Genomic DNA, 12,761 nt, shown 5'->3' on the forward strand with positions numbered 1-12,761 from the left:
AATGTCACCTTTGTGCGTTTTTCTGGGAATAATTCGAAAACCGCGGCCACTAGTCAAAACATGACGCAGTACAAAATTAAACTACATTAAATTTCCCACAAAAAGGTTCCATTCATTTTATTTTGTAGGAGTAATAGCTTGTGCGAAGTGGGCGAAAGGATAATAAAAAACTCTTCGCGCCATCCGCTTGCGCTGTAGTTTGGATTCTGTGGGCCAGTTTGAAGTAGTTTCCCGACGTTATAGCCACAACTGTTCGTCTCGACGTCCTCTACACTGCTGCGGTACGTTGTAAACAATAACGATGTGCTGAATAATACGGGAAATAAATAACAATGTACATCAAATATATTGTGTCTCGGAAACCATTCGGAATAGGACATATGTCCGTATGAAGTTTTCTTTGCTTCAAATGATCTTTCTTATCCCTGAATATTGACAATTTAACCTGGAACACCATGTTTAATATTTTTTCTCCGTGTCTTCTGACAGGTTTGATATCCCCCATCACGATTTATTCTCCATTGCCAACATCTCAGCGTAGCACGTTAACACCCAATGTCGTCAGTTATTTGTTGGCACCTATTCCAGTCTCTGTCTTCCCACACTGCTTTTACCCTCTTGTACATTGGAAGTTACTCCACGATGTCTTAACACATATCGTATCACCGTGTCCGTGCCTGTAATCAGTTTTACGTAAATTTTCCTTTCCTCGCCGATTCTGCAGAGAACTTCTTCATTTCTTATATTATCCGTCCACGTTTTCAGCTCTTCATTAGTTATCCGTTCAGCTCGTCTGATCGTCAGCGGCATCATAATTCAAACGGTTCTCTTCTCTCTTTTATGTACTCGTTTTTCCGTGCACGTTTCAGTTCCGTACAAGGGCAAACGCCAGACAACAACCTCCAGAAAAGACTTCGTATCACTTCAATTTATATTCATTGTTAGTAAGTTTCTCTTGTTCAAAAATTTCTTTTATGCTATCGCCAGCCAGCACTTTACATACTCTGCCCTTCGGCCGTCGTCAGGTACCTCTTCAAACAGCAAACCCTTTTAACAAATCCAGTTCCCTCAGCCTTAGTTGATTTAATTCGGCTACTTTCCATTACCCTTGTTTTACTATTGTTGATGTTCATCTTGTAACCTCTTTTTAGGAGACTATTTCCTTCAAGTGGTCTACCAAGTGCTTTAGCACCTCTGATAGAACCATCGCCAGACATCAAAATTTTCATTTATTCCCCCTGAACAGTAACTCTCTTTCCAAATTTTCCCTCAGTTTCCCTTACTGCTAGCTCAGTGAACAGATTGAATAACACGGAGGACAGGCAACAACCCTCTATTAGCCATTTTTCAACTATTGCCTCTTTATTGTCTTTCAATCTAATTGTTGCCTGGGTTATTAAATGAACGTTCGTTCCCCGTATTTTATCTCTCCTACCTTCGAAGTTTCAAAGAGTGCAGTGCAGTCAACATTGTCCAGCTTTCTGTAAACCTACAAATGCTATATACGTGGACATATAGGAAGTTATTTTTCTCTCGCACGCCGGTGGAACAGGACAGAAAATCGGTCATAATGGTACGAAGCACCAGTTGTACGAGATCTCCTCGCAAGCAGGAAAGTAGTTAGCTGACACAGAGTGGCTATGTTCGACTGCAGCGCCAGGCAGATTGGTACGCAGCTCTCACTGCAGAGGACTGCAGCAAAATTATCTACAGGTTTGTCGGGAGGCTGTGACATAATTCAGTTTTGGAGCGACTGCGGCAACGCGGAATACGTTTTTGCGGCGAGACAAGTTGGCTGGTTTCTCCTTTTGCGGCCAGTGCTGCAGCTGACTAGGAGACTGATGGCTGCGTATCGGCAGAGAAGGCGTGTAGTGCATGTACCGGTCTAGTTAATTGGTTTCCCCCCGACACCGCCTGTCACCGACTTGACGTTCTCATTTCCACGTCAGCGATGTAGCGCACAGCCTACATCGTTATTCATCCCGTTCTAGCGCAGTTTTTTTATTGCTTCGTGAGAGCTGACCTCCGCGCAGTTCATCGAGCTGCCGAGAGAAGTGTATTTACTCTATCGCTTAACCGGTCTTCCGTGTGTGTGGAGTGACCGCGAGTGCTGTCACCGACCTCCGGGTACCAGCTCATTCGCCGCCAACCACTGTAGAGTCAGAGCCCTATTTAGCATCTTCAGACGGCTGGGCCGAACCCGTAGTGCCGGCCCCACAGGGGGAAATTTTGTGATAACTGAGCATTTTAGACCAATTTTCGATTTAATAGCCTATATAGAGGGTCTATACAAGGGCGATGTTCTTGAGGACAATATTATGGAAATGGAAGGGAATGTAGATCAAGATGAAATAGGAGATATTATACTGCGTGAAGAGTTTGACAGATCACTGAAAGACCTAAGTCGAAACAAGGCCCTGGGTGTAGACAACATTCCATTAGAAGTACTGACAGCCTTGGGAGAGCCAGGCCTAACAAAGCTCTACCATCTAGTGAGCAAGATGTATGAGACAGGCGAAATACCCTCCGACTTCAAGAAGAACATGATAATTCCAATCCCAAAGAAAGCAGGTGCTGACAGATGTGAAAATTACCGACCTATCAGTTTAATAAGCCACGGCTGAAAAATACTAATGCGAATTTTTACAGACGAATGGAAAAACTGGTAGAAGCCGACCTCGGGGAAGATCAGTTTGGATTCCGTAGAAATATTGGAACACGTGAGGCAATACTGACCTTACGACTTATCTTAGAAGAAAGAGCAAGGAAAGGCAAACCTACGTTTCTAGCATTAGTAGACTCAGAGAAAGATTTTGACAATGTTGATTGGAATACTCTCTTTCAAATTCTGAAGGTGGCAGGTGTAAAATACAGGGAGCGAAAGGCTATTTACAATTTGTACAGAAACCAGATGGCAGTTATAAGAGTCGTGGGGCATGAAAGGGAAGCACTGGTTGGGAAGGGAGTGAGACATGTTATTCAATCTGTATATTGAGCAAGCAGTAAAGGAAACAAAAGAAAAATTCGGAGTAGGTCTTAAAATCCATGGAGAAGAAATAAGAACTTTGAGGTTCGCCGATGACATTGTAATTCTGCCAGAGACAGCAAAGGACTTGGAAGAGTAGTTGAACGGAATGGACAGTGTCTTGAAAGGAGGATATAAGATGAACATCAACAAAATCAAATCGAGGATAATGGAATTTAGTCGAATTAAATCGGGTGATGCTGCGGGAATTAGATTAGGAAATGAGACACTTAATATGTAAATGAGTTTTGCTATTTAGAGAGCAAAATAACTGATGATGGTCGAAGCAGAGACGATACAAAATGTAGACTGGCAATGGCAAAGAAAGCGTTTCTGAGGAAGAGAAATTTGTTAACATCGAGTATAGATTTAAGTGTCAGGAAGTCGTTTCTGAAAATATTTGTATGGAGTGCAGCCACGTATAGAAGTGAAACATGGACAATAAATAGTTTAGACAAGAAGAGAATAGAAGCTTTCGAGATGTGGTGCTACAGAAGAATGCTGAAGATTAGATGGGTAGATCACATAACTAATGAGGAGGTATTGAATAGAATTGGAGAGAACAGAAATTTGTGGCATATTCTGAGGCATCAAGGGATCATCAATTTAGTATTGGAGGGCAGCGTGGTCGGTAAAAATCGTAGAGGGAGACCAAGAGATGAATACACTAAACAGATTCAGAAGGTTGTAGGTTGCAGTAGGTACTGGGAGATGAAGAACCTTGCACAAGATAGAATAGCATGGAGAGCTGCATCAAACCAGTCTCTGAACTGAAGACCACAACAAAAACAGCCTAAAACGCAGCATTTAAGGTTTATCATTCAGTTCTATAAAATTTTGCTATAAAATTATTTGAATTCATGAGCTTATAAAACCAAATTGTATTCGTTTTGCACCTCCATATTTATAGTTTTCTTTCTTTTCATCGTCATTAGTTAGTTCTAATCATGGTTGTTATGATTAAATATCCTCTACTGGCCGTGAAAACGACTGATCGTAGGACAATGAAATTTGGTTGAAATATTAGTAAGGGCATGGAGAAGAATAAGTCATTGAAGAAATGTGTGTGAATTCCTAAAGGACCAAACTGGTGAGGTCATCGGTCCCTAGACTTATACACCACTTAAACTAAGTTATGCTAAGAACAAGGGAGGACTCGAACCTCCTATGATGTGTCACTTCTTGATAGAAATCTGCCAATGATAGTACTTCTGCTTATGGCATGAAACGGTTAGAAAAATGCACCGACGATGAATAATATCAGTCGACATCGATTTGCAACAAGATAAATAAATTATGTTTTCGCGACTGGTTGCTACATTCTTTATAATTTTACACTCCTGGAAATGGAAAAAAGAACACATTGACACCGGTGTGTCAGACCCACCATACTTGCTCCGGACACTGCGAGAGGGCTGTACAAGCAATGATCACACGCACGGCACAGCGGACACACCAGGAACCGCGGTGTTGGCTTTCGAATGGCGCTAGCTGCGCAGCATTTGTGCACCGCCGCCGTCAGTGTCAGCCAGTTTGCCGTGGCATACGGAGCTCCATCGCAGTCTTTAACACTGGTAGCATGCCGCGACAGCGTGGACGTGAACCGTATGTGCAGTTGACGGACTTTGAGCGAGGGCGTATAGTGGGCATGCGGGAGGCCGGGTGGACGTACCGCCGAATTGCTCAACACGTGGGCCGTGAGGTCTCCACAGTACATCGATGTTGTCGCCAGTGGTCGGCGGAAGGTGCACGTGCCCGTCGACCTGGGACCGGACCGCAGCGACGCACGGATGCACGCCAAGACCGTAGGATCCTACGCAGTGCCGTAGGGGACCGCACCGCCACTTCCCAGCAAATTAGGGACACTGTTACTCCTGGGGTATCGGCGAGGACCATTCGCAACCGTCTCCATGAAGCTGGGCTACGGTCCCGCACACCGTTAGGCCGTCTTCCGCTCACGCCCCAACATCGTGCAGCCCGCCTCCAGTGGTGTCGCGACAGGCGTGAATGGAGGGACGAATGGAGACGTGTCGTCTTCAGCGATGAGAGTCGCTTCTGCCTTGGTGCCAATGATGGTCGTATGCGTGTTTGGCGTCGTGCAGGTGAGCGCCACAATCAGGACTGCATACGACCGAGGCACACAGGGCCAACACCTGGCATCATGGTGTGGGGAGCGATCTCCTACACTGGCCGTACACCACTGGTGATCGTCGAGGGGACACTGAATAGTGCACGGTACATCCAAACCGTCATCGAACCCATCGTTCTACCATTCCTAGACCGGCAAGGGAACTTGCTGTTCCAACAGGACAATGCACGTCCGCATGTATCCCGTGCCACCCAACGTGCTCTAGAAGGTGTAAGTCAACTACCCTGGCCAGCAAGATCTCCGGATCTGTCCCCCATTGAGCATGTTTGGGACTGGATGAAGCGTCGTCTCACGCGGTCTGCACGTCCAGCACGAACGCTGGTCCAACTGAGGCGCCAGGTGGAAATGGCATGGCAAGCCGTTCCACAGGACTACATCCAGCATCTCTACGATCGTCTCCATGGGAGAATAGCAGCCTGCATTGCTGCGAAAGGTGGATATACACTGTACTAGTGCCGACATTGTGCATGCTCTGTTGCCTGTGTCTATGTGCCTGTGGTTCTGTCAGTGTGATCATGTGATGTATCTGACCCCAGGAATGTGTCAATAAAGTTTCCCCTTCCTGGGACAATGAATTCACGGTGTTCTTATTTCAATTTCCAGGAGTGTATATTCCACGGTCACTGCACAGAAAGGAAACCTTATGGAGCCCAACATTCATATAGGATTAACGGAATACACCAATAAAGTTCAAAGAAGACCAGCACGTTTTATGTTATCGAGAAATAGGGGAGTGAGTGTCACGGACATGATGCAGATATGGGATGGACATCATTAAGAAAATGGTGTATCTCGTTGCAGCGGGATCTTCTAACAGAATTTCAATTACCACATTTCTCCTCCGAATGCGAATATATTTTGCTAACGCCGATCTACATAGGGAGAAACGATATCATAATAAAATATTGGAAATCAGAGCTCACACGGAAAAATGTAGGCGTTCAGTTTGGCTGCAGTACATTAGGACTTTGTTCTTATGAAACAGATCTGATGATGGTCATTAAAGACCGAAACCGGTAATCTGTTAACAAAACATTTGTGACCATAGACGTAAATTAAAGGAAACTTACTGGGGAATTATTGTGAAGGTGGTTCGATGAACCTTCTGCCAGGCACTGAAGTGTGATCTGCAGAGTATACATGTAGATGTAGATGACATTGGACGTTTTCAAATTATTGTCTGATTTTCTTGCGGCGGTGGAAGTGGAACTCCGAGAGTATGTAGCTCTTCCATAGCAAAGGAACAAGGCCTTATCAAGGTGCCCTTTCGCAGACGGCAAGGGACTTTGTAGAGAAGTTGAACGGAATAGATAGTGTCTACAAAGAATATTACAGGAGGGGCACCAACTTTTCCGAGAAAGAAAAATCTGTTAACATCTAACATAAATTTAAATGTTAGGAGGTCTTTTATGAAGGTAGTTGTCTGGAGTGTACTGTTATACTGTCCTAAACTGTGGATGATGAACAGTTCGGATAAGAAGAGAATATAGGCTTTCGAAATTTTGGCTACTGAAGGATGCTGACGATTAGATGAGTAGATCGGATAACTAATTAGCAGGTACTGAGTCGAATTAGGGAGAAAAGAAATTTATGCCCAACTGGAATAAAAGAAGCGATCTGTTGATATAACACATCTTGACGCACCAACGACTCGTCAGCTTGGTAGTTGGAGCGGTATGGAAGGGGGAGGAGTAAAATTGTAGGAGAAGACAACAACAATATGGTGTTGTTTGTGTATATGATTTTGAATATTTTTAACTCTGTATGTTTTATGATGACTGTGCGACATGATCAGGAACTTAGCCTATGTTCCTGAAGTATGTCACGGCAAACTAACGGTGCGAATTTGTGAAAGGAATGATGGGCGCAAGTCGAACATGTGATATAGCGTTTGTGTCAGTGATTAAGAGTGCAGTTGGATACACCCTTTGTTTTACTTTATCGGGAAAATACGCACACAAAAGCACAGTCTAAAAGTGTGATTGCAGTTTTTCCAAAACGAATTGTCGCCTATAGCCCATTCCGTCTGCTCAGCGACTGTCTTGCGAATTTGCCATGTAACTTCCTGTTGATGATTCTGGAAAGTGGATGTCTAGCCAGGTCCCTATGGAGCGACTGAAAAAAAGTGGTATCCGGTGGGAAAATTCCCCAGGAACTCCAAAACCACGGGTATCGCTGCGCCTCACAAGGAAGCCGCAATTCTTTAAGTGCTGCCAATATGCGAAGAACAGAAAAGAAAAACAAGAAAAATGTTTCTTTTGCGTGTTAAAAAAAATACTGCGTTTTGGGAGCTTGGAGAGCCAAGAGTTTAATGAATAACTGCACCCAATGACCGAATTAACTCTTACAGCAAAATATTTTCCTGCCATAAATATTCATAGCAAGCTAATGAATATTTGGGAAAACTGGCGGTTCCTAGTAATTTAGCGGAGCGGTTGATGTCACTCGCTAGGAGGTGCGGCAAACTTTTTTAATTTTCCTTGCTTAACTCTTCCATTACTCGGCGTGACATCGGGAGCCAGAGTTCTCATGAATGCGCGCGGCACCTCCATAATTAATTTTTAGCTCCTAAAGCCTTACTAGAAAAATATAGTCGGGATGCCGCTCATAAAGGGCATAGCATTCTCGATCCCATATACGTTCTGTGAATGTGCAGTGGGTACTTCTTCCCTTGGACGTCTTGCCATGTACTCTGTGATCCTTGGTTAGCTCACATATAGGTTTGGGTGCGGTCTAATATCGACATTTTATTTATTAACGACTATGTTGTGGAGGACAGCGCTTTCTAATGTGAATGAAAATATTACAATACCTGGGTCATTTACAAGGATTCTACGTAACTCATACGCGTTTCTACGCTTACATGTCATCAGGTGGAACGCCACTTTTAAGTTTTATTTTATTTGATTTCTCATTTATCTGACTTATGTGCGGCGGTCAGCCCCGATTTCCTTTTCAGTGCCATGCTATTCATCTCAGAGAAGCACCTAATTCTCACGTCCTCGGTCGTTTGTTGAACATATTCCAATCTCTGGCTTTTGCAGCAAATTTTGCCCTCTACGGTTCCCTGTAGTAACTCGGGAAGTTGCTGTGTGCTGCAGACATATGTCCTCGGAAAATTCTTCCTGAAATTAAGGCGGTGTGGAACAGTCAGAAATCCATACATATTATAAGAATATGTGGAAATATCTCTGTGTGTGTGTGTGTGTGTATTTCTGTACATATTTTTACATTTGTACGTAAACTAATTATACATTAACACTTGTTTGGTTGTAACCGAAAATAAAAAATTAATGTTGTGCGAAAAATGTTACTGGGTCGGGATATGAATTTATTTATATGTATCGTGTTGTATACTAGAATGTGCCGCTGACCAATTCCAGCATAAGCTGCAGAACGGCAGTCATCAAAGACAGTTTCGGGTAAGGTTACGTGTCCGATACTACCGGACCTTATCGTCCGGAAGTCAGGCCCGCTAACATTAGTGCAGTACAAGTGTTTAAGGTGTGAGAGCTGGCTTATGCAGTGTGCTTTGTGAGAAGAGACGGTGAGTGGGAGGGGTCCTAACCCCGCTTGTGCATTGTCGGTTGCAGGTATGGCGCTGAACGTGTGCACCGCCGAACGGTCGTGCTGCTCGGCGCAGATGGAGCAGGAACTGCTGCGGCTCGTGCGCAAGGACTTCGAGGCGCTGCTGCACCACAACTCCAGGTCGCTGCAGGGGCTGCTCGTCTCCGCCGCCGACACCATCAGAGGTACTGTATGGGTCTCCACCAACACTGCCACTAATCTCAGGCTTGTCTCACTCGCTCCAGTTTGCGCCGTGCGTCAAATCGCCGGCTTCTCGATAGCCCACAGCGTTAAACGGGCGTATCCACACGTTACGGCAATGGGCTCGGACGCACCAACTGCACTGGTGAATTTTGTTTCGTAGGCATTAGGCCGTGGCCGATATCGTGCTTCTGCGCCTCACATTTCGTTTAATACAGCTGGAGCCATTATGAGAGGCTGGTAAGTCTCTCATGGGGTGGACAGAAACATGCAAACACCACAAACACTACACCATAGGATGCCTAACACTCAAAACAGCTTCCAGCCATCTCGAAGTGGATAAATACAGATCCAGCATATTTCTCAAGGGAAATGACAAAGTCTGCTTGATGTCATTACAGTTATTTGATTCCACATCACATTGAACGTACGTAATGTTCGCCGGTGATGTTATTTACACAACATTCCTCACACTTTGCCTCAGGCAACAACTATCCTTTATGGGATATAAACAGAACAAAAAGTGTGACTCAAGCTACTGTTCAAAGAATTTGCGTTCGAGCAGAGGTTTTCTTTGTCATCCCTCGTATTTTGCGGAAGTTCTAATTGATCTTGAATGATACTAAGTACGACAAAATTAACAAACCTTTTGAACAAAGCGTTCAAAATGGCATTTTTTCTTCATTTCCGGTTATTGATATTATTTTTTTCGGTCATCAGTCTACTGACTGGTTTGATGCGGCCCGCCACGAATTCCTTTCCTGTGCTAACCTACATACATCAAAAAAAGTTTTGCATCACCCCGGTTCTCAGAATTTCTGAAGATAGACATTGACTGTGGGTATTGTATCACAAAGACAGTCCTTTGGACTGTTCAGAAATGTCACTAAACCCGCCCAAAGATGTAAATAACCAGGCGTGAGCAGCGCCTATTAGACGGAGGGGACCGACAGCCGATCAGTTCCAGTCATTCCACCAGGAAGGGGGTACACTGCTCGTGTTGTCTGTAGTTGAACCATGCATAGACGTTCAATACCGCGGTTAGATCGCGTCCGCATTGTTACTTTGTGCCAGGAAGGGCTCTCAACAAGGGAAGAGTGCAGGCGTCTCGGAATGAACCAAAACGATGTTGTACGGACATGGAGCAGATAGAGAGAGACAGGAACTGTCGATGACATGCCTCGCTCAGGCCGCTCAAGGGCTACTACTGCAGTGAATGAACCCTGACAGCAAAGCCACCATGTTGAATAATGCTTTCCGTGCAGCCACAGGACGTCGTGTTATGACTCAAACTGTGCGCAATAGGCTGCACGATGCATAACGTCACTCTCGACGTCCATGGCGAGGTCCATCTTTGCGACCACGACACCGTGCAGCGCGGTATATATGGGCCCTAACAACATGCCGAATGGACCGCTCAGCATTGGCATCACGTTCTTTTCACCAATGAGTGTCGCATGTGCCTTCAACCAGACAATCGTCGGAGACGTGTTTGGAGGCAACCCGGTCAGGCTGAACGCCTTAGACACAGTAAATTCGCGCCCCTATCGTGCACATCGCTCGACTAACGTGGCCAGCATGTTCTCCAGATATGAACGCTATCGATCATGCTTGGAATGGATTGAAAAGGGCTGTTTCTGGACGACGTGACTCACCAACCACTCTGAGGGAGGAGCGGGACAGTCTGGACCAACAGTGCCTCGATGAACTTGCGGATAGTATGGCACGACGAATACAGGCATGCATCAATGCAAGAGGACGTGCTGCTGGGTATTAAGAAGTACCGGTGTGTACAGCAGTCTGGACCACCGCCTCTGAAGGTCCCGCTGTATGGTGGTACAAAATGCAATGTGTGGTTTTCGGGAGCAATAAAAAGGGCAGAAATGATGTTTTTGTTGATATCCATTCCAATATTCTGTACAGGTTCCGGAACTTTTTTTATTGTTTGTATTTAGCAGGTTTATTCTTGTTTATTCCGCATTGGTTATGAACTACGAAGACATGTGAGCTTAGCATGTTGGTGGCAACATGAATATGTCAAGTTACCTGCACGTTTGGGAAGGAGGTGTTGGAGGATTTGTGTGAGAGAAAGAGAGATGATAATTGAGCGGGCGATGGGGTTGGGTTGGGTTGCTTTGGGAGTGGAGACCAAACAGCGAGATTATCGGTGTCATCGGATTAGGGAAGGATGGGGAAGGAAGTCGGCCGTGCTCTTTCAAAGGAACCATCCCAGAATTTGGCTGAAGCGATTTAGGGAAATCACGGAAAAACTAAATCAGGATGGCCGGACGCGGGATTGAATTGGCGCCCTCCCGAATGCGAGTCCAGTGTGGTAACCACTGCGCCACCTGTCTCGATATGAGCGGGCGTGTGAGGGGCGCTCGTGCGTGTATGTGTCTGTTATACAGAAGATGCGTATTTTGCAAGATTAAAGATTGTTTAAAATTCCGAAAAAAATGGTTTGTTTTATTAAGTCAGTTTCTTCATTTAAGATGGTGTAGCTTGAGTTATGGTTATTGGTGAAAATCTCTAACTGTTCCAGAAGGCCTATCTTTATCCGGTTGCCTAAATGTGTAGAACATGGAGGTGGTTTTTTATATCCGTATCGGAATGATTAATTCGTGCTAGGTGGCCAGCACTACAGGTTAATGTGGCTGACTGATCACTTGATAAAAAAATGGACGAGCTAATTGCTCTGTTACACATGAAGTCATCAATCTGACAACCTAGGGACGAGGTCCGATTCAGTACAAGATTTTTAAATTTTTATAACATTTGTGCTGGCGTCAGATGTACTGAAGTTAAAATCCAAGGGCCACTGTCTCAGCTGCATAAACTGGTTCCATACGTGCATTTTATTTCAAGTCAAGTAGCAACGTGCACAAAAGCGCTCTCTGTTGGGAAATTCGTGTTGGAAGTATAAGCAAAGCCAGTCGACCTTACTTAATCGTAATAAGTTGCGCCCGCCGTGTCCATTACTGAACTAGGATGTGCCTGCTGGTAACCTGTTTTTAGCGAACTGCAGTAAAGAGTCACAACAACAGCAAAAACAAGACAACTGGTTCCGTACAGGTAGCCTGCGTTATTTAGATAATATCGCGTGTAATGAGTTCCCTAAACAGACGAGAGACGAGCGATGCGATGAAGGCACGTTCCGCCCGTGTCACGAAGCGGTTCAACGCTGGGAAGCCCGCCCATCGAAAGCAAACGACTGTCTGGTCCGTGGGCACGTCCACGAGTCCCTACTAAATACTCGCTGCCGGTTAATATTTTCAACGGCTGTATTATTTAGTGGTCGCCACGACCGGTTTCGTGTGTGAAGCGCTCGCGAGGAGGCGGCACCCAGCCCACTAATCGCAGAATGCGAGGAACAGGATGTCAGCAGCTGGCGCGTAGAAACGTCACTTTAAACTGATGACTGTCTAGCGTTCACGCAATGCACAACACGACCGGCTACGACTGGAATCTACTGTGTACCGTGGAATTCTGGACAGGTCGTGACGGGTAGCACACACGAAGCTCAGTCGTCCACTTGTTAGGATTAGAAGTGGTGACGTACAAAATTCTCTTATGGGGAAAAACAGAAGTATCAGTGGTCACAGATGATGACAAATCTAATTATCTACAGTACACATCGTTATTTTTTTAGTATAAACTAATACGTAAAAGGAGCGTATTGTGGTAATCAACAACAGCTGCCAGCGTGAGTAGCTTAGAAGTAGGTATCTTTGCTGTAGCGAAGCAACTAAAAGCACTTAATAAAGGCAAGTCTTCCGGTCCAGAAAGCACGGCATTTAGGTTCTTTTCAGAGTATGCTAT

General features: G+C 45.0%; 1 protein-coding gene across 1 annotated transcript in view; it reads left to right on the forward strand.

Moving 5' to 3' along the window:
• LOC126457049 (division abnormally delayed protein-like) overlaps positions 1-12,761 on the forward strand; it is a 632,657-nt gene that overhangs the window by 331,651 nt on the left and 288,245 nt on the right. The window contains exon 2 of the mRNA XM_050093039.1: positions 8,768-8,926. Coding sequence (XP_049948996.1) covers positions 8,768-8,926 — 159 coding nt within the window. The remainder of the gene's footprint in view (positions 1-8,767; positions 8,927-12,761) is intronic.

The sequence above is a fragment of the Schistocerca serialis genome, chromosome 2, assembly GCF_023864345.2.
Source record: "Schistocerca serialis cubense isolate TAMUIC-IGC-003099 chromosome 2, iqSchSeri2.2, whole genome shotgun sequence".
In the NCBI taxonomy this organism is placed as follows: domain Eukaryota; kingdom Metazoa; phylum Arthropoda; class Insecta; order Orthoptera; family Acrididae; genus Schistocerca; species Schistocerca serialis.